Source organism: Verruconis gallopava, assembly GCF_000836295.1.
Source record: "Verruconis gallopava strain CBS 43764 unplaced genomic scaffold supercont1.8, whole genome shotgun sequence".
NCBI lineage: Eukaryota > Fungi > Ascomycota > Dothideomycetes > Venturiales > Sympoventuriaceae > Verruconis > Verruconis gallopava.
The window spans coordinates 425,939-453,759 of record NW_015622144.1 but is presented as its reverse complement, the minus strand read 5'-3'; the positions used below and the strand labels follow the sequence as shown (position 1 = coordinate 453,759).

General features: G+C 53.3%; 9 protein-coding genes across 10 annotated transcripts; 5 read left to right on the top strand and 4 right to left on the bottom strand.

Annotated features, from left to right (window-relative positions):
- PV09_03160 (uncharacterized protein) lies at positions 1 to 1,659 on the top strand. The gene has a single exon (XM_016356322.1). The coding sequence runs from the start codon at positions 298 to 300 to the stop codon at positions 994 to 996; it is 699 nt and encodes a 232-aa protein (XP_016215845.1). The 5' UTR covers positions 1 to 297; the 3' UTR covers positions 997 to 1,659.
- Positions 1,660 to 2,539: 880 nt separating this feature from the next.
- On the top strand, positions 2,540 to 4,436 carry PV09_03159. Of its 2 annotated transcripts, XM_016356320.1 has the most exons (5): positions 2,540 to 2,824; positions 2,889 to 2,961; positions 3,221 to 3,303; positions 3,355 to 4,084; positions 4,198 to 4,436. In XM_016356320.1, exons 1-5 carry the CDS (start codon positions 2,634 to 2,636, stop codon positions 4,228 to 4,230), a joined length of 1,110 nt encoding a protein of 369 aa, XP_016215843.1. In that variant the 5' UTR covers positions 2,540 to 2,633; the 3' UTR covers positions 4,231 to 4,436. The 2 variants fall into 2 exon arrangements, with proteins under 2 accessions (XP_016215843.1, XP_016215844.1); XM_016356321.1 differs by having other exon boundaries at positions 3,355 to 4,436.
- A 2,517-nt stretch (positions 4,437 to 6,953) lies between these two features.
- Positions 6,954 to 9,259, top strand: PV09_03158 (uncharacterized protein; the record flags this gene model as incomplete). Its single annotated transcript, XM_016356319.1, has 7 exons — positions 6,954 to 7,208; positions 7,265 to 7,390; positions 7,441 to 7,922; positions 7,972 to 8,058; positions 8,120 to 8,547; positions 8,603 to 8,724; positions 8,777 to 9,259. 7 exons carry the CDS (start codon positions 6,954 to 6,956, stop codon positions 9,257 to 9,259), a joined length of 1,983 nt encoding a protein of 660 aa, XP_016215842.1.
- Positions 9,260 to 9,723: 464 nt separating this feature from the next.
- Positions 9,724 to 11,124, bottom strand: PV09_03157 (uncharacterized protein; the record flags this gene model as incomplete). The annotated part of the gene is made up of 1 exon (XM_016356318.1): positions 9,724 to 11,124. One exon carries the CDS (start codon positions 11,122 to 11,124, stop codon positions 9,724 to 9,726), a length of 1,401 nt encoding a protein of 466 aa, XP_016215841.1.
- A 357-nt stretch (positions 11,125 to 11,481) lies between these two features.
- On the bottom strand, positions 11,482 to 12,315 carry PV09_03156 (uncharacterized protein; the record flags this gene model as incomplete). The annotated part of the gene is made up of 1 exon (XM_016356317.1): positions 11,482 to 12,315. The coding sequence occupies one exon, from the start codon at positions 12,313 to 12,315 to the stop codon at positions 11,482 to 11,484; it is 834 nt and encodes a 277-aa protein (XP_016215840.1).
- Positions 12,316 to 12,682: 367 nt separating this feature from the next.
- PV09_03155 (uncharacterized protein) lies at positions 12,683 to 18,231 on the top strand. The gene is made up of 2 exons (XM_016356316.1): positions 12,683 to 15,500; positions 15,970 to 18,231. Exons 1-2 carry the CDS (start codon positions 13,730 to 13,732, stop codon positions 17,985 to 17,987), a joined length of 3,789 nt encoding a protein of 1,262 aa, XP_016215839.1. The 5' UTR covers positions 12,683 to 13,729; the 3' UTR covers positions 17,988 to 18,231.
- Positions 18,232 to 19,376: 1,145 nt separating this feature from the next.
- On the top strand, positions 19,377 to 21,284 carry PV09_03154 (uncharacterized protein). Its single transcript, XM_016356315.1, has 2 exons — positions 19,377 to 20,724; positions 20,799 to 21,284. Exons 1-2 carry the CDS (start codon positions 19,676 to 19,678, stop codon positions 21,067 to 21,069), a joined length of 1,320 nt encoding a protein of 439 aa, XP_016215838.1. The 5' UTR covers positions 19,377 to 19,675; the 3' UTR covers positions 21,070 to 21,284.
- Positions 21,285 to 21,836: 552 nt separating this feature from the next.
- On the bottom strand, positions 21,837 to 23,213 carry PV09_03153 (uncharacterized protein; the record flags this gene model as incomplete). The annotated part of the gene is made up of 2 exons (XM_016356314.1): positions 21,837 to 22,334; positions 22,387 to 23,213. The coding sequence occupies 2 exons, from the start codon at positions 23,211 to 23,213 to the stop codon at positions 21,914 to 21,916; spliced, it is 1,248 nt and encodes a 415-aa protein (XP_016215837.1). The 3' UTR covers positions 21,837 to 21,913.
- A 1,050-nt stretch (positions 23,214 to 24,263) lies between these two features.
- PV09_03152 (uncharacterized protein) lies at positions 24,264 to 27,293 on the bottom strand. The gene is made up of 2 exons (XM_016356313.1): positions 26,522 to 27,293; positions 24,264 to 26,464 (listed from the first exon to the last, which is right to left on the bottom strand). The coding sequence occupies exons 1-2, from the start codon at positions 27,025 to 27,027 to the stop codon at positions 24,400 to 24,402; spliced, it is 2,571 nt and encodes an 856-aa protein (XP_016215836.1). The 5' UTR covers positions 27,028 to 27,293; the 3' UTR covers positions 24,264 to 24,399.
- Positions 27,294 to 27,821: the final 528 nt, after the last annotated feature.

Here is a 27,821-nt window from a genome sequence, read left to right as displayed (position 1 = left end):
AATCCACGCATCTCCTCCTTTTCGCTCGTATAAGATTGCTTTCCGCGCACTCTCACTTCCCTTTTGGTCCTTCATTGTTGTCAAGATTCTTCGTCGTGCTGTGGGCTCGAACCTTTGAGCGTTCCTTTCTTCTCCACCTTCGCCTCACAGCGTCCTCTCCTTCAGGGAATTCCCTTCAACAGCAATATCCTTCCTTTTGTTTCGACAAGTCAGGCGTCTTCCGCGGTCGGGCTTGGTCAACTCTCCTTCTCAGACGCGCTTTGTTATTCGAAGAACGATCGTATCCTTCCTTTCACGATGCAGCTTATCACTAGCCTCGCGGTTCTCGCATCCGCTTTCACCTCGGTGAACGCCCTCGGCAGCGCCATCATCAACAACAACTGCGCATTCCCCGTCTACATGTGGGCCGTGGACGCCGAACGCAATCCAAGCCAGCCGACCGTCATCGCCGCAGGTGGCTCGTACTCGGAGCAATATCACGTTCTCTCGTCCGGCGGTGTCTCTCTCAAGCTGTCAACCAGCACCTCCAGCGAATACATCACTCAGTTCGAATACACTGTCCAATCCTTCGCCTCGCAACCATTTGTCTGGTATGACGGCTCCGACGTCAACTGCTCCGGCTCCAACTGCCCATTCTACAACTACGGCATCAACCTCAAGACGACCAACCCGTCATGCCCTACGCGTGATTGCCCCGTAGGCCAGCCTTGTACAGGTTTCTACCTCTACTACAATGACGACGTCAATTCCCTCTCATGCGACGACTCCGCTGATACCATCATGACCCTCTGCAGCGTAAACACTGGTGCCAGCAACGCCGCCAGCTCCCCACAGCAGAAGGCTGCCGCCGCGGCAACCACCACCTCCAAAGCACCAATCATCAACGAGGCGGTCATGACCACCTTCACCACCGCCTACGTAGCACCAACCAAGCGCGCCGTGGAACCAGTTCACCATGGTCACATGCACTTCCACCAGCGTGCCGCGCAGGAGTAGATTGTTAGACAATGATGGTGCTGTTGTCGGCAATGTAAATAAAATGAAAAGCAAAAACAATTCGTCCGCGCCTTCATTTAGTGCGCTGTTCAAACCAATTCAATTCTCAACCCCTCTTTTTTTCATGGGTCTTTACCGCATCCATCGAACATCTGCTTCCACACAAACTCTCTGTCTGGACGGAGTCATGTTATGGCTGCCCGTGGTGGTGCCCGAACATACGATACCTTATAGACGACCTGGTGTTGGGCTTTGCTATTTCATTTTGTTTGCCCTCGAATCAGGGTTCTTGAAGCTCTCAACGGTGTTTGTAGGCAAAGGGACAATGTGGACACAGATACCCCCACACATGTGGCGCTATCCTTGGGTGACTTTATCTGGGTCGACTTCTCACCGTTGTGCTTGTTACTTCAACATTGCTATCGAATCCTACAAGGGTTGTTATCTTGTATACAACTTCTCGGTCGTTTGTCAATCAGATGGCAGTTCCCTCATCACTTTGATCAAGTCTTTTCTTGCCTTATGAATCCCCTCACGATGCTATGATTTGATCGTTGCGCGAAGTCTCGGTGGTGTTTGACTTCGTGTGGATTGGTGTGTACATGCATATCTATAACCTTCTAGACAAATCAAACCCCTTTAGAATCAATACCTGGTGCTCCACTTCACAGTTCCGTTGCATTGCCACAGACATCTAGGAAGAATGAAGACCACCTAGCCTCAAGTGAACATCTTTGCGTCTGGTTAGATCCCGAGCCACTTTGTGCATGCCACGGACAAGGATGTCAATAGGAGGCCGAGGAATGGAGGGTAAACCTGCTTGTGTAGGCCCTATGTTCGACCACGCGTTGTGCGGTAAGACGAAAACATCAAACTACAACGACCGCGTGGCCAGTGTGGACCATCTGGCCTGGCCTTGCTCATTATTATCTTCTCCTCAAAGAACGCGAAATCCAGAGAAGAAAAATAGGTTAATTCGCCGATGCTCCGACTGTGAATAACAAATGATCTTCGGCGAATCATCAAACGGTTGTCCGCGTTTGTGAGACCAATCGAAGCCCTTAAACCCAATTGGGCAGGGCGGCCAGGCTGAACGAGATTTGATGAGGTACGCAATCATCTTGGGAGGTACGCTCTGTAATCTGCCAGCTGGAGACTGCAGCGGGGCGGGCCCTTTGATTTGCGGCCTAGAACAACAGCGCTGTCGTAAGACGACGCATCTCTGCGCTGGTAGAGATCTGGGGTTTGTCTCGTCAGGGCATGGAGAGGACGGCGAGGCATTCTGAAGGGCGACAGCGCGCTCTAGTGGCCAAAGACGAGCTTGAAAAGGGAATGTGGCAGCGGTAGGTGAAACGGGGAGATGAGCAAAAGCCCACAGTACGCAGGGGAGGACACGCAAGCACGGAGCAGCAACGGGGCAGCGTAACGACGTGACGGCGTGACTCGAGAACGACGAGGAGCGGGTAACGTGATGTACGATGTGTTTCAAAAGAGATGCACCGCGTAGCGCGACGGTGTTCCTCAGTATTTTTCTTTCGGAATCGTCGACGTGTAAAGACTCAAAGACTGCGCTGTCGTCGCATCGCAAACGAGGCCCTTTGTGACGCTCATGGCGTCCAGATCACGTGCGCTGCTGCATGTGGGACCGCGTCCCAATTGGGGTGCCAAAGCTCGCGGAGGATTGGGGGGGGTCCAAACATTTGACCACCGATCTCAACGCCGCAACACATCCTGAAGAAACAATCGCATCCTCGACCCTCACACTCGACAAGTCCTGCACAGCCATTGCCAACATGGACAAGGTGCAGTCTTTCTGGAAAAGTTCAACGTATGTCGTCCCTTGTCGTCGAACATGTGCGAGACTCACGCTGACGGGTGATCCCAACTTTCAGCTCGGGGGTGCTGCCTGGCCTGGCCAGAATGCAGCAGTCCGTGAAGGAGCAGCTTGGTCAGGCGGACGATAAAGTAAGTGAGAATTCTCGAATCCCGAGGTCAGAAGAAAGCACTGTTGTTATTGTCGTGCGACATCACATGCGGGAGAGGATAAAGAGCTGGGTGATACCAAGGCGCTGAGCAGCACGCCGCTTCAGCTACTCCTGCGATTTTCGAATCCTCAATCGGCTTCTTTTCACTGCCCTGGTTTGCGTCCGGCCGTCGCTGAAGCTTTGCTTTGGAATGGCCCAGTCGTGGCACGCGATCACCTGCTTACCGCATTTTTATTTAGACCGAGATGCCCGATGAATACATCAAGCTTGAGAAGCGGGTAGACGCTTTGAAGCAGGTTCACCAGAAAATGCTCCAAGTCACGTATGTTGCGCATGACCCAACGAACAGCGCAAGCCACTGACTGGAAACAAGTTCGCAATACACCAATGAAGCATACGATTACCCCTCGAACCTTCGCGAGTCCTTCAACGATCTCGGTCGTACGGTCTCGGAAAAAGTCACCCTCCTTGGCCAGGCAAGCTCACCAGCTGAAGCTGCCGCCGCTATGACTGCACCCCCACAAGCGAAGCCCCAGCCAAAGACCTTCAATCATGCCATGGCACGTGCTGCTCTGTCTGCTTCACACACTCTCAACAGCGCTCCGCACGATGGTCAAGAAGATCCACTTGCAACGGCACTAGAGAAGTTTGCCATTGCCGAAGAGAAGATTGGCGAAGCAAGGCTGGCACAAGATAGTGCCATCCAAGCACGCTATCTGGCGGGCTGGAGCACCACTCTCAACACTCAGATCAAGTTCGCTACCAATGCTCGAAGAAATGTCGAGAACGCCCGTCTCAGCTTGGACGCGACCAAGTCAAAGATCAAAAGCGGCCCTGGCATCAGCCTGCCTGGCTCTCACAGAGAGTCCATCAGCGACGAGGACCTGACCGATGCGCAAAGAGCCGAGATTGAGGCCAAAGAGGATGAATTCGTCGCGCAGACGGAGGAGGCGGTCGGCGTGTTCAAGAATGTGCTCGACACACCAGAGCCGCTACGAAACCTGGCCGAGCTCATCGCCGCGCAGCTGGAATTCCACAAGAAGGCATATGAGATTCTAAGCGAGTTGAGCCCCGTGGTCGATCAACTGCAGACGGAGCAAGAGGTGAGTCGCCACCAGCCCTTTAGTGTTTAGACATGTCTTCTCAGTATAATGACGTCGGTGCGCTTTGCTTTGTTCGCGCAACTGAGAAATGAAAACCTCCTGACTTGTCCCAGGCTACTTATAGGAAGAGCCGTGAGGGAGCGTAGATGTACATTCTAAAAAAGCCTGATGGCATTGTGCTTTTCTAACCTTGTGCTTGACTACAACATGAAGAGGATTTCGTTGCTGTATGCGTCTGGCCTGGAATATGGCTTGAAGCTGAAGGAAGCACCTAGGATAGTGCCGGAAGGCGTTCTTGAATCCTCATTTAATTCTTCTGATAGTCCATAACGTGAGCCTTCTCATTGATCCAGTCTTATCATTCATGCGACGTGCCCTTTGACGTTTTCAAATGCTCGACTTACTAATCAAATGTCGTGAGAGACCCATATCAGTCATTAAGTCCTGCGTTGGGTGGGAAACGATCCGTGCGCTGCAATATAGAGGACGTCTTGGCGCTCACTGTCGTATTCAGCAGTGAGGGCCATCTTAGGATGATTTGAAGCGCACTGACGGATCTTGCAATACGTTTTAACATGATTTGCTGGTCAAGCGCCGACCTCATCCACAGCTTACGAACGCGCGGCTGCCCAGCGCTCGTGCTGGAAAGGACGGATCCAGAAGCATGTCAGCTGCTTCGAGCAGGCTCGCAGTCGTTAGGTCCTTGGTTCGAAGCAACGTCTTGTCTTGAGTAGACAGCAATGGAAATCCCGTCAAGGCAGGATGACTGGCGTGGATGAGCCCGCCCGTCCACGAAGCTGGCACGGCTGACCCAGGCATCCTTCGCGAACCAGGTTCGGGAGCTTCTTTGCAGGTCCCGGCGGCAATGGTCCTCAGACAAAAGACAAGTGAACCGACGGAGAGATCTACCCGGTTGCTGCGCTCGTCACACGGGTTCTCTTTGGAAGCTGCATCTACCACAGAAGCTGCGTCTTTGACTGAGGCGGTGTCAGAGTATGTGTGGGAGGTTCCGTGCTGTCCAAGTTCGGATGATGCGAGCTTCAGAAATCTATTCTTGCCTGACGGCGTTGGGAAGTTCCAGTCCCGCTCCGTCTTCGGGTTTTTCTTTTCTTCTCATTTTCCATTTCCATTTCCTCTTTTTTTCTTTTCTTTTCTTTTCTTTTTTTTTTTTTTTTTTCAAAGCAATGTCTCGACCGTGTCGTTCTCGCGTGTGGATAGGCCCTTCTACTGTCAAGACTGTCTTGTGAGTTTGACTTTGATCAATCAGCCATTTGTCATTCAATTGCCGGCCAACTTAGTCCTGATCTATCTGCATCGGATTAGACGTGCCTGAGGGCGACACTTTTCTGCTTTGGAAGCTTCTTCTCGTCACCAAAATGAAGACGTAACATGGCATCGTGAAAGAGTGATCCGAGTTTCCCGAAAGACTTGGATCTACATCACTCTATGGCTCTCCTTTGGGTCTCTTTCTTGGTCAACCCTGGCAGGACGACACAAGGATCGATGGGACTTCTCGGTGCTTCTGTGACCACGATTTCTGCATCAACGCTATGGCAACTCCCCATCACCCGGTGGGCGGCAAACGCGCTCGTAGCTCAAAGTTCAAAGGAGTCCATACAAACTCGACGTCTAGACTACGCTCATGTTCTCTTTCAAAGAAAAGAAAACATTCGTTTCCCCTTCTGTCGCCGAAATGATTTTCCGGTAAAGAATTTGGAAGCAAATTGAGCTATTTCTGCATATCGAACGGTCCTACCAATAGCAGTCACATTCTGTCTCGTCCACTCAATACCATCCAATGCCTTCTACTTTCGGTTGTTCGCGCGAAGATTGCTCAAAGCGCCTACGATGTCTAGACTGGTCTTGCGATATTGTGCTATCCTCGGCTAAAGTAATGTATTGAAACCTTGCGAGCAAAACTAGCGCACCCACGAGCCAGAATGTTGAAAAAGATGTTTTCATCTGTAGAATGGCACAATATATATTCTGTGGATAACAGGAGAGCCATTTGGGGTTTCTTGTCATCTTGAGCCTTACAACATGAAGTGGCGATGTCAGATTCAAACGAGCTTGGCTACACCATGTCACAACTTGAAACGATCAGTAGTTCGAGAACAAATGGTGTGAACTTAATTTAGCGAGGGAAAATTTCCGGACTCGGATATCGAAAGAGTCTTTTATGCCAACGTGAATGTTGAAATATCCTAATAGGTGGCGATCCATGGTTGTAGACGTCCCTACGACCTGAAAGTGCGGGGGAACAAGGGCTATGATCTGCACGCAGATTCCCCGACTTTTCCCCAGATTTTGAACGCATTCACACGATGTGTGAATGTGGAAGTTTTGCCAGACGGGATTTTGCTCGTCCACTCCCCCCCGCCATCGGTGCGGTAGAAATTCCCTATGAAGCGTACGTACATCCGGGGCCACGATGGATCACGCGGGGATATCAAGGTCTTTGCCATACGTCTCTGAATATATTCGGAAGGCTAGCCGACAACGGGAACCGCTTGCTCAGCCTATCGTCGGACGGTCGACAACCCGAAAAATGGATCTAGAGCCATCAGGAAGAGAACTATTGGGTGGGATAGCTACTGGCTAATCGAGAATCCACCGCCCAGTTCATCCCATCCTTGGTGGTCATGCTGCTGGGCGTGATCTTCCTCGCCTACATCCGAAGCATGTCGCGTTGTAGCAAGAACCGATGAGATATATTGAGCTATCTCGAGTTTTTAGAGCTTAGAGAGCTTTGGAATGTGTTTTCCCTTTCTTGGCCGCTCTCGTTGAGGCTTGTCCTGACTTGCGTTCGGCATCTTTGCTGGATCCCTCTTGCCTAACATAGTCCAGCCTCGTCTCGACTTTGGACACCATGTGGACCGAACTAGCTAAATTTCTGTCCTTTGTGTCCCGACTAGGGGCATTTGCCATGAGCGTGGTATCTCTGGCACTTGTCTCGCTGACACTATCTGAAAGGGACTGGATGGATGGGATGTCCATCTACATCGTGGCTGTCAGCTGCTTGAGCATTCTTGTGGCACTTGTCCCACCGTACCCCAATTTTGTCATCGACTCATTCTTTGCCTTGGCATGGATAATGGCCGCTGTGTTTTCCTTTCTGATAATGGTAATTATGAAAGTCGTTTCTCCAATTCAAGGAACTGCGATAACATGCTTGGCTAGTTCTTGAAATCGACATGTTATGGCGTCGCCGACCCAGGCTCAATTGCAGTCGCTTGTCCCAAGTACAAAGCCTTTGTGGCCTTTTGTTTCTTGACGTTTGGTGCCTGGGCAGCGTGCGCCTCATTCGTAGGTCTCAGACCATGGCTCCATACATAATGCTGAGTGCTTTCCTCTAGGGTTTGCTGCTTTTCATCATAGCCATTTTCAAAAATGCACGTTTAAGAAGTAATCATTACATTCGTGATCCAACCATCTACAAAGGAAGATATCATGGAGCAGGGGCCTTGTCTTCGTCTGGCCCGGCCACTGCTGATGTACAAGCACCACCTCTGGCCAGAAACGCCGGCTTCCCGAATGATCGGCATGCTGATTTCGCAAGTGATACGCCCCAAGGGTCTGCTAATGAGAAGCCCACGGGCTATACCAGTGAGAAGTACGGCACGTATTATGATGAAAAATTTGCAAAGTATCCCTACGAAAAGATTGAACGCCTGCCAAGCAAGGACAATGAAGAGGACAAGATCCTTCCGGTCACAGCTCCTGCAGCGATGCCTAATATGTCTCATAACCAGCTTGGCTACGCGCCAGAGGGTAATGAACATGGTAGATATGAAGAAGAAGAATGGGCCCCGAAGGAGCCGGAGTATATTCGAGTTAGGTACGTGTCACAACCTCACTGGAAATCCAACACATTGATATGAAGGTAGAGGACTGTTTTCCGATTTCATCCTTGCGAATTGGGTTTGGCTTGGATTAGCTGGGATTGTCCTGATGGCTGTTATCTTGCCAATCGTGTAAGCAGACCTTGCAGGCCCTCAACTCCATGAGGTTGCCAAGAGCTCACAAACGCAACAGAATTATATACGGCGTTCCTGCCTTCGCGTATTACGTGCTGGATAATATCCAGGTACCGAAGTCTCTGTACGGTGAAATCACGGCATTCGAAGAGAGCTACGCGACATTCAACATAATGTCGAGCATTCGAGCGCCGTCCGGAATTTCTGCCAGCATAGATCCAACCACGCTGCAGATGTTCAATCCGGAGACCGTGCCAATAAGTCCGATTGCATACATCGACACTGGCAAAATTAAAATCAAAGGCGGCGAGACGATTCATGCCAACAACGGGCAAATACGGGTGGGCAACATGACGGAATGGACGAAGCTCTGGCGCAAGTTTTTCTTCGATCCCGTCATGACTGTCGGTCTTAAAGGCAGTCTAAAGCTACATGTTGGTCCTCTGAAAATATCTGTCGATACCGTCAAGACAGTATCTTATCAGGGCACGTTCCATATTTGCTCGATGCCCGAGAAGACTTGGCTCTAACATCAGCGTAGGGATTCTGAATGCAACTGTACTTCAACTCGAGTACCTCAAGATCCAACCGCCCGATGCTGACGGAGCCAACGTCTTGATTTCATTGCCCTTGGTCAACCCTGCCATTCTCACTCTAAATTCTGTAAGTCAATCGCTTTGTTGTTTAATTCCAGGCCGAAGCTGACGGCAGGTAGACTGCTCTTGTGACCGCTGACTTCACAATTGGTCAAACTCTACTCGCCGAAGCGTTTATCGACAACTTCAACCTGAAGAAGGGGCTTAATTACTTGGACGCAAGAGCAAGGGTCGATCTGGAAATCGTGCTTGGGTTGCTCCAAAACATCACCCAGGTCATCGGAACCGAGCTCCCGTACATGGCAAACGGCATCCTGGTCACCGGCTTGCAGACGACGAACATAACTGCAGACGGGCACTCGTGGCCTTACTGGGTCCGGGCGTTCAGGGGAATCGACCTGTTGGCGGGCATCGAGCTGTCTTCTGTGCCTCCGAGCCTTCTCACCAGCGTCGCGAGCGATGCGATCGCGGGAATCCTGACGGGGACTGGCGGCTCGTTCATAACGCAGGAACCCGGCGGCGTAATCGACGTCAACACGACGCTGATAAACAAGATCCTAAGGAACCTGACGATCATCGACGCGTCGTCTTTGAACCTGTAGATAGAAACAGCCGTGAAAGACAATCCAAATCCCCGTCGACTCGTGCTCTTGTTCCACACGTGAAAATTTCCACCGCAGACCTGAGCAACGCTTTTTTGCTTTCCCCCGTCCCTGAAACCGCCGTTTTCTCGCAAAGCGTCATGCGTCCCGTCCAGGAGCGTGCATGTCAATTGTCTAAGGGAAAATGCCATTCTGCGCAACCCTTGTCGCGCGCGAACTTGACGGGTCCATGTACGTGAATCCGAAAAACACGACGCGTCCCTTGTCGTCTTCTTCGCCAAGTCCTTTGCATGCTGAGACGGGAATGCAGATCAGTTGCAGAGATTTGTACTTGTGCTGTGCAAATCGAGTATATCCCGCTGCAACGGAAGTCCTGGGACGAGATCAAGCGGGAATGTTCTTTGAAAGGATTCAAGCACCGGGAGCAGACTTTGATCTTCTCGCTTCATTTGCCTTCTTGATAACTACGTACCGAAACTGATGCCGCTCTCGGTCTCAGCGTCGATATCTGCCTGAACAAGTGCCATGTCCACCAGTTTCGAGTTCCTACGCAACCCATCTCTCTTCCCTTCCACGATGACGCTACGAAGTCCATTCGAAGACATCTCAAACGCGCCAGTGCCGTCCATCTTCGTCATCTTCGTCGAGTCCCTTGCCCGGGTGGCGGTGTCAACCCTCCTCGTTTTCCTGTTCGTTCTTGGAGCCATAGTACGCGCCAACAAAGTCCCCTGCCACAGCTGGTTGTCCTTGCCGACGGTGAGTCTGAACCCGTCGCGGGCGCCCAGGACGCGCTGGACGTCGTCGTACGACAGCCAAAGATCGAAGGTGGCAGCTGCACTTACCAGGACTGCGTGCTCGTTGACGAGGATGCGGCGCAGTGTGCCACAGGCCAGGCACGCGGCGATGCAGGCGGCGTTGCGGCGAATGAGTTGGAAAAGCGCGTTGAACGGTGCGGCCGGCACCGCCGGTGCGGAGCCGGCGCCGCGGCGGCACAGCTGGCCTTCCTCGACGCAGCGCAGGTCTAGCGATGGGTTCGTGACGCATAGGATGTGATACACGGCCGTAATGTCAAGCAGGCGCGGTGCCGCAGAGGGTGCCTGCCTGGCTGGCAGCGTGATCAGCAGCGTTTTGGACGCGCGCAGGAAGGCGGGCCCGACGAGCGCATGCCACCTTGAGAGAGCGGCTAGCGGCACAGCCAGTGTCTGCGTGGAGGCGTAAACGTGCAGTGCTTCGGCGCGAAGTGGTGAGCTGGCCTGCAGGAGAGCCAGCGGCTGCCATCGGCGCAGTCTCCGTGTCTTCTGGTCCTTGTGGAAGAGTTCTTGCTGGCCTGAGACGGCGTCTTCGATCGCAATGGCGTAGATGACACTGCGCAGCTCGGAGGGCAGATCCATGAAGCGGAACAAGGTGTATCTCGTGACGCGACCACAGTCTACATCACCGTCTCTAGCATGGCAGTCATCGGCCGTTAACGTCGAAATTGACTTCTTCACGGACTGCACGCTGCCACCTTTCGCCTGCTCCCCGCATCGTACTTGGCACACGGGATATGTGCTGATGTGGAAGAACTCGGTCTCCACGAATCTTGCATCGTGGTGATCAAGGCCCAGGTGCACCGACCGCTGCTCCGCCGTGCTGCATTGGCCGCCATATTTTGGGTGAGGGCACAACCAGGATGAGTGGTCGGAGGTGCCAAATAACGTCGTGCATCGTGTCTGTGAGATAACATTCTGGAGTCCATGGGGAGATGTCTTCATGCCGTGTCGTCCTCGTTCGCAAAAGAGCTTCTGTATATCGTCTTGCAAAAGTGAGAGAGGGAGAATCCTATCGCCACGATCAAAGCGAAAAATAGCCAAAGAATCCGACATTTCGTAGGGCTTTGCCTATATTTTTGTCACTGGTGTTGTGGAATCTTGTCTTTGTTGTCGTGGTTTGCTACAACGGATTCCCTGCACGGAGAATGTCGATGATGTGCTGCGCTGGGGATTGCCGTGTGGTGCCACGAGAAGCCGTTTGCGCGGAGACGTCGGGTAACAGGGACGCAATCACTTGAAACAACCACCAACCCTGGCCCATTGTCCAGTCACATGTAGTCGTTTCCGTCTACTGGGGCGAGACAGAAGGAAGCTCTTTATGCCTCCGCTCTGCGGTTCGTGCTCGCCAGATGGAGCCATGACTGGCGTGCTTGCGCTTTGAAGAGAACAAAAGGAGAGACGTGAACCACATCATGCTACCCAATCCTGATCGCCTAGCTCCAAGCTGGGCTCGTCCTTCGTTTTCTTCTTGTGTTTCGGCTTGTAGCCCTCGATGACTTCGCCCTCCGTCTGTTCGGAACCGTCTGGCTCTGGCGCCGACGGCGGTTTGACCGTGTCCTTCTCGACGAGCACGTTGCTGACCATGCCAGCCGACCTGGCCGGCTTCTCGCCATCGCCCCTTTCCAGAGCCAGCTCCTTCATCTTCCGCTCCAGGTCGTCCTCGTCGCCACGGAGCTGCGCGCCGGCCGAGCCCGCTTGGTCTGCATCCCCGGTCATGATGTCGATCTGACCGCCTTCGACTGCGCCTCTGCGCTCCCATGCGGGCGTCTCGATCAGCTGCACCTTGATCCACATGGCGCGTTTTGCGCACACGGCGGAGCACCAGCTCTCGGCACGGCCTCTGTCCACGACGCGACCGCCGCCCAGGATCTTCAGCCTGCCCCCGCCTTGCGTCGTCTTCGGCGCGTTGCGGCAGAAGACGTATCCGCAGCGTCCGTCGATCCGCCGCTCCTCGATCAGCTCGTCGTAGTCGCCCGGAGTGAAGATGTACACCAGCCTCGTGAACTCGGCCACGTCTGAGGCGTCTGGCGACGCGGACGTCGAGCTGGGGTGTGCGGGGAAGTCGATCAGTGTCTCGATGGCGGAGACGATGGCCGCCTCGACGTCCTTCTGGGCCTGGATGAGGTTCGCGTGGTACAGGGCGATCTCTCGGTTGCGCTCGTCGCGCGACTTCGTCGTTGGCCGTTGCTGTTGCGCCGCCGATGAGGACGCTGGCGTCTTCTTCAGGATGGACTTGGGTGCCATGCTGTTCGTAACCTTCTCTTGGTGTAACAGAGAGTGTGGCCTCTTGCGACTAGGTGTGGCGTAAGGATCAAAGCGAGCCGTGGATTTGCATCTCGTTCATGTACCGCGGCATCAACGCGCCATGGTGCCGTGTCGAACAATATTAGGAGGCGTTTTGGTGGGCTAAGGCACGTAGTTCCAGAGCCATCTTTGTGCGGTCTGTCAAGCCCCTCGTTGGCTTCTTCCTTTGCATGGGCCTTTGCACGACCCACTACGCACCCCCCCAGAGCTCCCCCCGCCATTAGCGCCCCCCTCCCCTGTCTGTCGCCCCTCCCGCCCAATTTTTACTGGGCATCAAATCAACATGAAGCACACAGTCGAAACTGCCAAAACGCTTGTTTCGTGTGAGCCCGTCTCGGCCAAGTCAACAGCGAACGTCAAGCGTTGGCATCACATCGGAGAAGAGGCGACGCCATCAGCAGCGTTCGCATCCTCCGCCGTTGTCGTTGCCGATTCTGTCAGCAGAGCTCGACGCCCTCTCTCTGTCTCTCCGCCTCTCTCACCCTCTTGCCCATACACAGCTCGGCAGACTCGCTCGTCTTCAGCTGCCGCCTGAGTTTGCAAGAGCTCATCGTCCTGCGTCCGGCCCGGCATCGTTGTCATTGGTGCTGCTTCCCATTCCCGCCTGGCCGTCTTCCCGTGATCGTCATCATCTCACCTCGATTTTTTTCTGCACTGCCCACTCCGCTAGACTGGGTAGCATTACGCAACCGCGGGCTCCTCTGCTTGGCGCCACCTCCTCTGCTCTCTTCAGCTTGACCTGTCTGGCGTGCTTCGCTGGGGAGACTGCCGCACATACACCTTAGTTGCACAAGCACGGCATTAACACTGCAGTTACCGGTCGCTGCTCATACCGCTTGCCCGTCTGCCTTGCGTCTCCTTTATCTCTACCTCGACTGCGACGTTTCCTTCCGTTCTGCCGTCCTGCCGAATTTCGGACAAAGCAAATCGGGTGAGCAGCGGTGACGAAGCTCTCAAACACTCGCATCTTGGCCAGACCACAACACCACCAGCAACGCCGAGTTCGACCACCGCAACGCCTCGGGAAAAATAGAATACGGAAGGCGAGGAACTGCGGGTTATATGTTCATGCCCGCCCGCACGCCTCCGTCGTCGCCATAATACAATCCCGCCGCTGCGTTTGCGTGTTTACTTGTGCTTTTGCATGTATGTGTGCCTGCACCCGTGTGGCATTATTTACGATTCCCCTCCTTCGCCTCCGAAGGACATTCTAAACAAATCCAATACCACCGTCATTTTCAAACATAACGAGCTACACTGGTGAATTGCTTGCTCAATCTCACACGCCTCATCACTGCGGCTTGGAAAAAAAAAAAAAAAACTCTGGCACACCGAGGAGCAACTCCGAGCAAGCATGGCTGCAGCTCCGCCTTTTAAGGTCAAAGCCTTGTACCCCTACTCCTCGGAACATGAGGATGACCTGAACTTCGCCGAAGGCCAGATTATCACCGTCACTGAGATCGAGGATGACGACTGGTACATCGGCGAGTACACATCCGGTGACGGGTCAACCAAGTCCGGTCTCTTCCCGAACAACTTCGTCGAGCGCTATGAGCCAGCGCCCCCGCCTCGGCCCACGCGGCAGTCACGGCCCAAGTCTGTGGCAGAGCCGACAGCGATGATGGCGACAACTCCCGCTTCCGCCGTCGCTTCTTCGGACGAGCCAGCGCCGCCTACAATGCTGTCAACTGCGTCGAAACCGAATGTCGAAGAGGAGGGTCGCGGACAAGAGGAGGAGCCGGAGGAACAACCGGCTACCGCGTCGAGGAAGAGCGTTGATGCTCCACCACCACAGTCCGGACAAGAATCCACTGCAGAGTCCTCTCCACCAGTCCTCCCGGCCGCCACAAAACCAGTTCCTCCACCTAGCGCCCCAGAACAGCCGCGAGTTCAGGCGCAGCAACCTCCACCAGCGCCCAAACCCGAGCCAGCGGAACCAATCAAAGCGACGCCTGCGAAGAAACCCCCACCTCCAGTAGCTGAAAAATCATCCTCTTTCAAAGACAAACTAGCTGCCTTCAACAAGCAGGGCGCCGCTCCTATCGCGCCATTCAAACCACCCGGTTCGTCGGCAAACGCATTCATCAAGAAGCCCTTTGTGGCGCCTCCGCCGTCAAGAAATGCATACGTCCCTCCCATCACGCGGAATGAGCCACCTCCGAAGGTATATCGGCGCGAGGAAGACCCTGAAATCGCAGCACGGATGGCGGAGGATGAGGAAGCTGCGGAGAAGGCTGGCCTCACGGCTGGGAGCTTAGCTTCACAGCAACAAACTGAGGTAGCTGCTGAGGGCGGTGAGGAAGATGCGCCCAAGCCCGTCAGTCTGAAGGAGAGGATCGCGCTGCTGCAAAAGCAACAACAAGAGCAGGCTGCGCGCAGAGCCGAGTCGAGCCACAAAAAGAAGCCCGAGCGGCCTCAGAAGAAGCGGGCGGAGTCACACGAGGGGGCTGCCGCCCAGGATACGGGCGCCAATGTCGACCAGCAGCCGGAGGGAGCTGAACGCGCGGCTAGAGATCCAGAGGATGTGTCCCGTGAGGCACCCGTACGGAAGACGTCGCGGCCGCCTGCCGTTCCAAGAGATCGGGAGGCTAGCGACGGCAACGAGGCGGATCAGTCAGCTGCTGGTGAGACCACCGAAGACGCGGGGCACGATTCGTCAACGGAAGAAGATGGGAAGCCGCCGCGGCCCACCCCTGTCTCGAAAGCAGCTCATGCAGAGGCTGAGGATGGCGAGTCTACTGAAGAGGGTGAGCAGGACGAGGACGAAGACGAAGACGAGCTGGACGAGGAGACGCGGCGGCAACAGGCACTTCGCGAACGCATGGCTAAGCTGAGCGGCGGTATGGGCATGGGCCCCATGTTCGGACCTCCTGGTGGAATGGTGATGCCAGGCATGGGTGGCATCCCAGCGAAAAAGAAAAAGCCACCTCCGGCGGAGCGGAAGCCCGCAGAAGAGGCTGCCGAGGAGTCGATGGCCAGAGCGCCCATGGTCCCCATTCCTGGAATAGGACTACCAGGTATGATGGCAAGAAGCATGAGTAGCGAGAGCGGGGCTACTCTGGGCAAGGAAGACTCGGGTAGGACGGAAGAGGGCGAAGCCGAAGCCGCTGTTACGGCATCTCAAGGTAAGTTCTCCTTCTGTCTGTGTGATGAGATGCTGGCCTGCGAGAAAACGGTTGAGAAATGCAGTTGCAAGTGTGGGGAGAGTCGCATCATCACGTATCCGGATGAGATTGTCACAGGCGGAGCGAATATACAAATTTGCGCACCGTTCGAGAAGTTGGCTCATCGCGATTACGGAGATGCTGCTTATTCCATAACCAAGGAGGAAGAATACATAACCGGTCGGAGAAGCCAGCGCCAATGGAGTTCAACCAAGAGCCATGGACATGTGCGATCGATCGCTCGAAAACCTCTGGGCCCGCTTTCATCACCGCAGCTGCGTTTCATGCCGTGGTTGCGGCCATGGAATGCTCTTCCGATGAAGGTTCTTTCAGATCGATCAACCATGAATCTGGCTCTTAGTGGTCCACCATGTCGTCGCGTCATGAAGAAGTGCTGTGCAGAATGTGAACATGCTAACAGATTTGACAGCTGCACCGTCCCCACCAGCGACGTCGAGGGCCGCGCCACCGCCTATTCCTGGCGGCCGACCTTCCATGGAGGCACGTGCTCCTCCTCCACCGCCTCCTGCGCAGCAAATGACTGAGAGCGAAGGCTCTGAAGCCGATGATGAGATCGCTGAGAGATCGGGAACAGAGCTTCCCATGCGTGGAGCACCACCCCCTGTTCCAAGTCATGTGCCACAGCCTTCCAACCGCATGTCTATGGATTCTCCAACCTTACCACAGTCACCGACATCGCCTATGGAAAACAAACGCGCCAGTAGGATTCCTCCTCCAATACCCGTGACGAGCCCTACCATGATCCCCCCTGCTCCGATGTCAGCAACGAGTAGGGCTCCGCCGCCTCCACCGCCTACGCAAGCACCCAATTCGAGGCAAGGCACGATAGACTCGACACATCGCAAAGCACTGAGTGGAATTGGGGCACCAGAGTCGGGGAGCGAGTATGAGGGTGACTATGACACGGACATCGCGTCAGGCGAGAAGCATAAGGACGCGTTAAAATCACATGCGAGGGACCCGAGTCTAGATGAAAGCTTGTCGATGGACACTCCCGTCAGGAGCCCCCCACTGCCTCATAGTGGTCCATACTCACCGACGGGAGGGCCTAGAGGCGTCCCCCCGCTGCCTCCGACTGCTCCGCCGGCCTCGAGGAAGAGCGCTGAGCATAGCAGAGCTCCTCCCCCGATTCCGTCGAGGACTGGAGACGACGATGAATATGATCCATTCAACTATGCTTCAACGCCTGCTGTCGCAGCAAGATCACCACCACCTCCTCCTGCTCCAGCACATAGACAACCACCCCCACTCCCTACAACTGCGCCGGCCATGCCTGCACCTCCAGTACCGCCGCGACAGGAGAGTGAAGATGATGATGATGAAGACGAAGACGAACTGTACTCCCAGCCACCTCCGCGAAAATCTGCTGACCAACCGCGCAAATCGATGGATAGGCCGCCTCCTCCGCTTCCACCCCAAGCTCCTCCATCCCACGATAGAGCCCCGCCGCCATTGCCTCCCCAAGCGGCGCCGCATGGTCACTTTGATGCTCCACCTCCCGCGCTCCCGCATGGAAAGGCACCGGGAAGGCCATCTATGGACCAGGATCGGTCTTTTGCGCCTCCATCACGAACATCTACGGATCCCATTGGCCGCCCGTCCATGTCTGGCCACAGGCCTGAGATGGGTGACTTTATCGCGCGCGACATCGATCTCGCAGAGGGCTCGCTCTGGTGGACGCAGCCCAACATGCCACCACCAGCCGTTCAAAATCGTGTCGACGTCGGCTTTGAGATTGAAGAGTCGACCAGTACCAAGCGCGGCGGAAAGACCATCGTATCCAAGGATGTGTACCTTTTGTACCAAGATTACAGCCAGACTGTTGTTACAGCGCGGTTTGACGCAAGCCAGCCACAAGACGCTCACCTGGAGCAAAAGCACGAGCCGCCTCCAAACAAGCTGCGGCAAGACCAGCTGGAGAACTTTTGGACGCGCTACGGAGCGTCCATCTCCAAGACGGCAGAGAAGAGCATCGGCGGCTCAGCCGTGGGTGACGGGAGTGCCCACGCGTTCATCCTCGAGCTGCTCAAAAACTTGCCAGGCTCCCTCGCACCTGTTGGTACGCGAGCTTACGGCGCGCTTGTGTACGCGAATTTGGGCAACGCAACCGTGCAACAATTTGACGAGATCCGACCGGGTGACGTGGTAAGTTTCCGCAACGCCAAGTTCCAGGGAAAGCACGGTGGCTTGCACACCAAGTATAGCATCGAGGTTGGTGGACACGTCGGCGTAGTGGTCGAATGGGACGGCACGAAGAAAAAGCTACGTGTTGCCGAACAAGGGCGAGACATGAACAAGGAGAAGAAGAAGGACAAGAAGGGCAAGGTCGAGATGGAGAGCTATCGGCTTGAAGACCTGAGGAGCGGCGAGGTGAGGGTATGGAGAGTGGTAGGAAGGGAGTATGTCGGTTGGGACAGCGGCCAGTGATTGCATCTCCATGCATGCCTGCTTCTGGCCTACGAACAAGGGAAGGTGAGAAAAAGGAAACCTTGACGATGTGTGAGTCCCTGTGGGCCTGTTGATCGTTTTGGGTGAAACGAGAGGCGAGTTGAAGAGAAAACTGCATAGCTTTGAAACCATTCTTTAGCGTATCATGAGTGGTGGATGAACAATTCAGGCTTGCTTGGCGAAAAAGTAGGCATTGCGCAATTTAAACCTTTTTGTTGCTCCATCATGTTGTTTCTGCTCCCTTGATGCACCTGAATCTCTTGCTGTTCATCTCAAACCAGAGGCACTGCAGAACACGATTGTGCTTCGGATTTCCAGACGTATGTTGTTCACGGCTCGGGAGCTTTTGCCAGAGTCTATTGCAGGCATCACAGAGGCTGTTAGGTTGACTCAAGATCGTTTCAGCACAGCTGACCCAGCTGGTGGAGAAAGAAAAGCCCGTCGAGCCAATTCAAAAGCAACGACGGTCGGTCCTTGGAGCCTTACAGAGCCGTTTGGTGATCAAATCCTGTCCCCGAGGCGGAAAAAAAATGGAAAAGTCTCTTACTTTCGGGCTATGTTCGCTTTTCTTTCTGTCTCATTTTTTTTTTTCTTTCAAAGTGGCATTCACACGTGCTAGAGTCGGATTGAAAGATCAACAGGCAAGTGACGATCCGATGAGGTTGGAGTGCCATGTCACCTGCCCGATATTACGCAGTCCCCTCGAGTGTTCCAGTGCCGTTCTCGCACGCTACAACTTTCCATCTTTTTGGAAAAACAACGGTTCGCTCAGCATGCAGAAAGACCTCGTCGCTCGAAAACGCATGCAAAAAGGTGCCGATGTCGATTGACGCGGTTTTTTGGCATTTGAAGCAGTCGGCTCGCCTGGCTGGATCAGGCTTGCTGCGAATTCCTTTTTTGTCGGCTGGAGCAGCTCGAAAATTGGTACAAAATGCTGCGAGCACAAGGCTTGAGCGGGCCGCTACATGATCCTCCGAGTCCCATTGTCGTCCATGCTTGAACTCAGTTTTCTGCTTTTTCTCTTCTTTTCTCTTGCTTACGTCGAGGGTTGCTGACCTTCCTCTGTTATTTATGGTTTATGCTGGTCGTCTTGTTTCCGTCCCAAAAAAAAAACAAAAAAAAAAACTTACGTAATGTTCTGTTGGACTTTGCACCACGCGCTCTAGTTCTAGCTCAGATCAAGTGGACGCCCTGGATCTCACAACGTTCAGTTGTCGAGCAGGCCCGAAAGCTGTGTGGATAAAATAGCTGTCGGAGCTCATGGAAGGATGATTGACAATGTTGCTAAACCCGGTGATTTGTACTGCAGAGGCTTGGAAAGCGCTCGCTGAACCACGGACGACGTTAGAACTAGTTCTAAAGCAATCACGCAAAACGAGGGGCAAGCCCTTTCGTGGACTGAAAGTGTTGCTCGCGCTTTGTCGGAGCCACAAAACGACGACTGCAGTCCAGGCAGATTGTCCTATACAGTCAAGGGTAAAAAATCGTGTGCGATGGGCCTCTTCGAAAAGAAGGGCAGCTAGCAGCCGCTGTAGGTGTTCCCCCAGTGCAGCTTTTTTCCGCAATTGGGTATGGCAACCCGACGTCGTCGGTCTCGTGACTTGACCATATATATCGACCGGTTCTTCGATTCAACAAGCACCATAGCAAGCGTAGCATAATTCACCATGGCTTCGGATAAACGGTCTTATCTCATTGTTGGTGCCGGCGTTTTTGGCGTTTCTACTGCATACTACCTCATCAAGAAGTACCCCAAGGCTTCGGTCACCATCGTCGACCGTGATGCCTACGATGCCCAGTCACGGGTGGCAGCCTCTTGGGACTGGAACAAGGTCGTGAGAGCTGACTACGATGACATTGTTTATTGCAAAATGGCGCTCGAATCTCAGGACATCTTCAACAATGACCCGTTATGGAAGCCGTATTTTCACCAGACTGGCATATATTGGATGTGCCGCGACGACTACGCCGACAAGGTCGTCGCGAATTACAAGAAGCTCGGCCGCGTTGCGGATCTACGAGCTGTGCCCGTCGAAGAGGCAAAAAAGCTTTACGGTGGCTTGTTCAAGGATGCCGATTTCACGGGCGTCAAGGCTGTGCTAGTGAATAAGACGAGCGGTTGGGGCGCTGCTGGGGACTGCTTGCGAGCCGTCACTCGAGAGGCAGTCAGATTGGGTGTCAAGTACGTGACGGCGGAAGTGTCCTCGTTGACCTTCGACCAGCAAGGACGTTGCACTGGCGTCAAGACTTCGGATGGCAAGGTCATTGAGGCTGCACATGTCATTCTCTCCACAGGCGCATTCACACCCAAGCTACTGGAGCAGAGTGCCATGGCAACCGGGAAACTCGACCTTCGTGCTGGTGACAGGATCACAGCTGCTGGAATCACCACCGGCATGGTGAAGCTCGAGGGAGACATGCTTCGCAAATTCGCGTCCATGCCCGTGGGAGTGCAAGGGTACACCGCGCAGACAGGCCCGTTCATAGGCAGTCTTCCGCCCACTCCGGACGGCGAGCTCAAGTGGTGGGGACAGACGATCTTCAGGAACACGCAGGAGATCTATCCCGGACGGCACATCTCCATTCCTCCCCCCAGGCAAGACTACGCGCAGTGGGAGATTCCAGGTCGGCTGAGGAAAGACATCGAGCACGCGAGAGACGTCTTTTACGGTTCGAAGAGCAAGAACTGGAAGATGGAGAAACACAGAGTGTGCTGGTAAGCATTGTTTCCATCTCATCGATCAAGTCCCCACTGCTGACCCTCTTTCCCTTTTTTTTTCCTCCTCGCAGGGACGCTTTCACAACTTCAGCCGACTTTATCATCTCCCCTCATTCCGCCGCCCCCGGTTTGTACATAGCTACGTGCGGCAACTTCCACGGATGGAAATTCTTCCCCGTGCTAGGTAAATATGTCATCCAAATGCTGGAAAACACCCTGCCCTCCGACCTGGCAGAAAAATGGGGATGGGACCGAGACCGCCCAGACCCTTCTGCCAATCCGGACTGGCCTCGCGCCGAGATGGGCCATATCCTCAACGTGCCTGAGCGTGCCAAGCTATGATGCATGTGCGTAGGATGAGACGACGACAACGACAACGGCGAAGACCACGTGCTTGGCGGAAAACGATGTCGGGACGCGAATGAAACTTGAGCATTTACAAGACCGGCGCTTGCTGATGTTTGGGAAAGCAAATGGCGTCCGTTCGTGAGCAATAATTTTTTTTTTCTTTTTCTTTTTGCTCGTGCATCAAAAGGCAAGCAAAAAAAAAGGGGGGGGTTGGGGCTTTGTCGACAGTTATCGTGGGAGCGACGACGTAATAGTCAAATCATAGAATTTCTCGTTCTTGACCTCGCGTGCATAGTCTTGCAGAGTAGAATAACGTGATGCCAATCTCGAATCTGAAACTTGACCCTCTTGGTTGTGGCGAGTCTCCCGTAAGGACGTGCGATGGCCTGGCATCGAGGAAAATCGGTCGTCTTGCTGAAGTTCGCCCGCAGCGGATAACGTAACTTCACGACAGAAGCAGGAGACCGGTTTTTTTTTAAAATATATATATATATATATATATATATATATATAGCAGTTGTTTTAAATGCTTAAGGTGTACTCGATCGGCTGATAAGGAGCTACGCGAGACAATTTCGTTTTGTGACGTACGATATGATATACTTTTTTTTATATATATAAAAAAAAGTCTTTGCAATTACTGTCAACTAAGACGTAACACGAGACAATTTGGGAGAGAAAAGACGTTCTTGACATGGCTAGTGCAAAGTCATGGCATCGAATGCGTTGCTTTACCGTTCAGCAAAGTTCCGGCAGACCAAACCCTTTTGTCACCGACGGAAAAATTGTCCCCACGCCCATCGCTATGTATCGAAATGCAGGTTAAGAAACATGGCGCCTACCACACTAGCCTTGGGTTCGTCGTTCCGCAGGCCAGCCCAGAGCAGAACATGATGTCCTCCTTGCTCACCTCGCCGGCCTTCGAGTTTGGCATCTCCTGTCGTGCAGGATGTATCTCCTTCTTTGCCGCTTGCTCCTTCTTGTAGTGCTCGGTCACGGTCTCTCGCACCTGCGACTGGAAATGAAGGGGCCCCTGTTCCAGCCTGGGGTGAAGCTCTCCGTTGACGAACACGCCGGCGTTCAGGTTCTTTTGCGCAGCGTCGCACAACGCTTTGTCTTCCGACATGACGCGCTTGTAGATCTCGTCGACGGCTTTGAATTGTTCCGGCGTCGACTTTGTGTTCCGATACACTTCATAGCGCATGATTGACGAAGAGGGCCCTTTGGGAACAAAGCGTTGAATCATGAAGAAGTGCGGGCTTTGTAGCATGTCAGCCGAAGATACGTTGAAAAGACAGCTTGTTGACTTACGAGACGTTGGTGGAGACGTTGGGGAAGTAGTACGTGGCAGCAATAGTGAGGCCTGCCTTGGCTTGCTCTTCCGTCGTGCCAGGGCAGTGAATGATCTTGGTGCCTTCGGTGATGACAGAGTAGGCCTCTAGGTTGGCAACAGCGGGTAAATCTGGATGTGTTGTTGCGCAATGGTAGCACTCGTTGTAGTTGTCAGCAAGAATCTTCCAGTTGTAGGCACCTTCCATTTGCCACGTGTGATCAAAGACGTAGTCATCAAAGTTGAACATCTTATATCGTTCCTGGCGGTCAATACCCTCGAAGTCATCTTCCCAGGCTATCTCAGGTGTTTTCTTCGCGTCAAGGTTGATCCAGATGAAGCCGTTGCAGTCAATGTGGACGTGAATTGGAAACAAATTATTCCTGCTGCGGTCGAAGTCTGGCAGCTCTTGATAACCGGGTGCCTTTGCGAGATTACCACTGAGACCGTACGACCACCCGTGGTATTTGCAAGAGAATATGCTTGCCGTTCCTTCATCTCCTGTGACCACGGGATAAGCACGGTGGCGGCACACATTATGGAATCCGTTGATGTTTCCCTGTCTGTCGCGGCAGAGAATTATGTCAAAACCGGCTATATCATATCTAAGCCAGTCGCCAGCCTTTTGAAACCTGACCTTGTGGGTTATGAGCTGCCATTTCCTGGAGAAGATAGCTCTCCGTTCCAGTTCGTACATCTCTTGAGAGGTGTACCAATTTGATGGCAGAGCCCTGATGGCATCTTTGGGCTGTTCGGCCGACGAGGAGCTCCAGTAGCTGGCAAGATAGCTGCGCAAAGCTCGACTCATGATGTAGCCAGTCAAAAGAGAAACGGTAAGGTAAGCAGTAAATCTCTGAGGATCTTCAGGAGTGAGCATTTCAAAAAGTATGCACTGAGATGTGGAGGACGAAGTTAAATCAGACAGCCATATAGCTGTTTGTCACAACCACGTCTTGCCTTATTATGGTAACGTCTTATCATAGCTGTTCCGAATGCAACATGCAACTGAAAACCCCATGGAGAGCGACAGTCCAGCAACCCCACCACTAGTTCAGCCCTTGGACCCTCGTCAAAGTCCCTTCAAATTGGACAGATATCCCAAGAGCGGATGTTCCTAGTCTCGCCGTTGCTGCGACCCTTTCCGCGAGAGACGAAAAAAGAGTAGATCTCACGTCGCCTACTCTGTGCTGGGCTAACTCAGATGCTAGAATCCTGAAATGGGATGCCAATACCACAAAACAAATGACGGCAACGCAATGGTGGCCGGCTCCCGCTGAGAAGCCAGCAAGGTCATCTTGCAAGAATGAGGATGTAACCAGGGTTCTCGAGCTACGGCGGCGATAAGCGTCTACCACCAGCGCGGCGACTGGTGGCGCGGAAGGTGCTCGCAAAGCTAGGCCATGCTGGCAGATCAGCAGTGCGACTAGGGCATCTGACGCTCTGGAGAATCACAGCTCGAAACAGACTGATCGTGCGCCGAGTGGATGATAACTCGTCGGTAGCGTGCGTGTGTCGTTGCAGTCCCACCCTGGCGTCTCCAGCACGTCTGTAATGGAAATTCGATCCATTTTAGGAAGGATGGACCATGCACGTGTCTGATTGGACCAATCTGCTTATGTAAGAGGTCGACCGGCCAGCTTCGCACTTGTTCTAGAACGCAGATGAACGACATCGCAGAGTGATGTCGAAGCAGACACGCTTGACTCTAGCGGCCAAATGAAGCTCATCGTTGTGACAGAGTGCGTCCTACGTGCAGCACGCCGTGGAGATCTCTCCGGGATTCGCGAGCGATTCTTGACGCAAAGCTTCCACAATGCGATCTTGGACAACGGAGCCGTCAGACGAGTTGGACAAAGAATTCAAACCATGCATTTGAAATTCACTATGCTATCATGATAATTTTGCCGTATTTAGATACAGCCCGAGGCGAAATGAGGAGCTGTTCTTGCTCGCTTGTACCCCAAATAACTAATAGCAACACAAAATCCCTTTGATCAACTTGCCGTCTCCGTCGGTGCTAGAACTCTCTTTTCCAAGGGCAAATCTCTCAGTCTCGTCATGGCCGGGTCGAAAAGAGGCTCAGGAGTCACTGTTGCCGCAATCTTCGTCCCAAAATACTCGATCTCCACGTTCTCGTTCTCACCAATGCTGGCAGGTAACCAGGCGTACGCAATGGGCTTACCAATAGTGTAACCGAACGCTGCGCTGGTAACATAGCCCACGGGCTTGCCCCCATGGAACACTGGTTCCTTCCCGAGCGGCTGTGAACCAGTCTCTGCCGCAGTCTCGGGCGAAATTGTGAGACAGCGCAGTCGTCTCTTTGCTGTAGCCTCGGATTTCCCTTCCAGAGCTTTTTGACCAACATACCCCACTTTGTCTTTTTTCACAGAGAATCCTACGCCAGCCTCATAGGGGTCGTGCTCTGTGGTCATATCGGTACCCCAAGACCTGTAGCCTTTTTCCAGGCGCAAAGAGTTGAACGCCTGTCTGCCACCAGCAATAATACCGAACTCTTCACCTGCTTTCCAGAGCGAATCCCACAGTTTCAATCCGGTGTCTGCGGAAGTGTAAAGTTCCCAACCAAGCTCGCCAACGTAAGACAGTCTCAAAGCCAAAACTGGGACACCTGCGATGCTGGCCCGTTTGCATCGGAAGTAGCCCAAGCCTTTGTTTGAAAAGTTGGCTGTCGTGACCTTCGAAAGCACATCTCGGGCTCGTGGACCCCACAGGCCGATGCAACATGTCGAACCAGTAATATCTTTGACATACGCCCACTTGCTTGGTGATCGCTCAGCCTGTCTTCGGGCTTCCTTGGCTATGTAAGCAGTGTCCACAGGCCCATTCACTCCAAGTTGGAACAAATTTTCTTCAATCCTTGCCACAGTAATGTCACTGCGGATACCTCCGTGCTCGTCAAGAAGCAAAGTGTAGGTTACGGGACCGGATACTGGGCCAGGCTTCTTTGAAACATCGCCAGTGCAGAGCTGCTGGACGAGATCAGCGGCTCCGGGACCAGAGACTTCGAGCCGACGCAAGGGCGTCATATCGTACATTGCAACGCTGGTCCTAGTCTTCCAAGCTTCGGCAGCCGCAATCGGAGACCAATATCGAGATGACCAGGCATCGCGCTTTGCGGGCTGCCATTCGGAAGGTAGTTCCTTCAACAGCGAAGCGTTCGCTTCGTACCAATACGGACGTTCCCATGCACCTCCTTCCAAGAAAAACGCACCGAGCTGCTCTTGGCGGGGATAGAACGGGCTGCATCTGATCTTCCTGGGCGACTCTTTGGGTTGCAAGGGATGGAGAATGTCGTACACTTCCACAAAGTTCTGCTTCGACGTTTCCTCAATGTATGAACGAGTAAGTTGGACGTCTTCGAATCGGTTGAGCTCGCAATCGGCGAGATCCACTTCGCTCCCTTCGTTGGTTAAAACTTGTGCCACTGCCCTTGCAACACCAGCAGAATGTGTCACCCACACGGCCTCTGCAACCCAGAATCCTTCCAAGGTCGGATGTTCTCCAACAAGGCTTCCACCGTCGGGGGTAAATGAGAAGATGCCGTTGAAGCCATCCTCAATCTCACATTCTCTCAAAGCTGGAATCAGCTTCCGACACTCCTCCCAAGCAGGAGTGAAGTCTTCGAGGGTGAAATCCAGCCTTGACGGCATGTTCTTCTCGTCCGTATTCTCAGGCGTAGGTCCGAGACTGGCAGCTACGACAGGCATGGGTTTGTGCGCGTACGATCCAATACCATATTTATCGCCATGTTCCCTGAAATATAAATCTTGATCTTGATGTCGCAGAATAGGCAGGCTGGCGCCGTTGGGCAACGGATTATTCCGTTGTTTGACTGATTCTAGAGGAGTCGTCTTAACGTATTGGTGAGCTAGTGGTAGGAGCGGGATCGACAAGCCGACCATTGCACCGATCTCAACGCCCCAAAAGCCCGCACAGGACACTACGATATCTGCAGCAACGGCACTGGTCTCGCCGCCATGCTCGATCTCGACACCTGTGATGCGATTGTTGCTCTTTTCGAAGCCAATGACACGCGTTGATCTGTTCAATATGGTGAGCAAAATGCGAATGGCAAGTCCCAGCTGCGCCGATACGTACCCAAGATATCGAACGCCCTTTTCGCGGGTACGTTGTATTAGAACTTGGACGGCTTTTGCGGCAAGTGCAAGTCCGTCACTTGGAATGTGAAAACCGGATAGCACGGCGTCTTTATTCAAGCCTGGATAAAGCTCGAGACATTCCTCAGCGCTGAGCAATCGAGTCTCAATTCCCCACGATTGTGCATAACCATGCTTCCGCTTGAGCTCTTCCACTCTCTCTGGTGTAGTGGCAATCTCAAGTCCTCCTACTTGATTGAAGCAATCCATGCTGAGGAGCTTCTCCACGGTGTACTTCGCGAATGCCGTCATCGTCTTGCTTGGATTGGTTTGAAATACGAGTCCGGGAGCATGGCTGGTGCTACCACCGGGCAAATCCAATGGGCCTTGCTCGATAACAGTAATGTTGTCGCCCCATCCTCGCGAGACGAGCTCGTCCGCAAGATTAGTACCGACGATGCCGGCACCAATGATGACAACATTGGGCGGAGGCGGTGCGGAGCCCATGGTGACAGAACACTTGGGAAAGAATCAACTATGGGAGGAAAATGTGATCGAGAGCGAACGCAAGATTCGATAACGACGAGCAGAAGCTCGTGATTTAAGACCACCGCAAGCCTGTTGCAAAGACCTCATGACAGTGCACTCTTGAAAGCGTGGACGCGCACACCATTCTCGTACATAGCTCCAACATCTCGCGAACCCTGCGTACGAAGACAAAGTATGCTACGAATTCGGTAGCTCCAAGTCGTTCTCTCCACTTGACGTCTGGGTCGAGCCAAAGATAGCCCGATCGCTGCACTGTGTTTTCTTTCCAAAAAGGGTTTGCCAGCGCGTTGCGGGGTCAGTTTCGTTCTGCGGTCCCCACCGTGGCCGACATCGTGCAAACATTGCCACCAGCGTGACAAGCCACATCTTTAGACTCAGTAATTCGACAACACTTAAGGCCTAAAGGCGTGATTGAAAGACTTGTGGGTCATGTTATAGAAACGAAAAGGCTACAAAATTTCAACAAAAGTCTATCAAATAGGGCTGAAAGGCAAACAGGATACGGCAGAGAACACCTGACTTGTTGCAGTGGGCAATCCACTGATCTACCCATCTGAGCGTCTAAATAGGCCTCACTTGTTGAACTGAAATTTAGTGACGAATATTCCTTTGTATAGCAAGTCAAAAACCATACGAACGGAGAAGGTTCGCTGGAAGTTAATCACGTGTTTAGCTTGAACTGGGCTTAAACCTTTTACCAACTTGTCCCAGTAATAGCAATACAGAGCATGGACGACCTAACAGTAAGAAAC

Excerpts from the sequence above, each read along its gene's own strand:
- PV09_03159 (XM_016356320.1), top strand. The coding sequence starts at position 2,634 with ATGTGGGACCGCGTCCCAATTGGGGTGCCAAAGCTCGCGGAGGATTGG. Across the intron at positions 2,825-2,888 it reads TCTTTCTGGAAAAGTTCAAC|CTCGGGGGTGCTGCCTGGCC; the intron begins GTATGTCGTCCC and ends CCCAACTTTCAG. Across the intron at positions 2,962-3,220 it reads TTGGTCAGGCGGACGATAAA|ACCGAGATGCCCGATGAATA; the intron begins GTAAGTGAGAAT and ends ATTTTTATTTAG.
- PV09_03160 (XM_016356322.1), top strand. The coding sequence starts at position 298 with ATGCAGCTTATCACTAGCCTCGCGGTTCTCGCATCCGCTTTCACCTCG.
- PV09_03154 (XM_016356315.1), top strand. The coding sequence starts at position 19,676 with ATGGCTTCGGATAAACGGTCTTATCTCATTGTTGGTGCCGGCGTTTTT. Across the intron at positions 20,725-20,798 it reads GAGAAACACAGAGTGTGCTG|GGACGCTTTCACAACTTCAG; the intron begins GTAAGCATTGTT and ends TCCTCCTCGCAG.
- PV09_03155 (XM_016356316.1), top strand. The coding sequence starts at position 13,730 with ATGGCTGCAGCTCCGCCTTTTAAGGTCAAAGCCTTGTACCCCTACTCC. Across the intron at positions 15,501-15,969 it reads CGCTGTTACGGCATCTCAAG|CTGCACCGTCCCCACCAGCG; the intron begins GTAAGTTCTCCT and ends CAGATTTGACAG.
- PV09_03152 (XM_016356313.1), bottom strand. The coding sequence starts at position 27,027 with ATGGGCTCCGCACCGCCTCCGCCCAATGTTGTCATCATTGGTGCCGGC. Across the intron at positions 26,465-26,521 it reads AAGGGCGTTCGATATCTTGG|ATCAACGCGTGTCATTGGCT; the intron begins GTACGTATCGGC and ends CATATTGAACAG.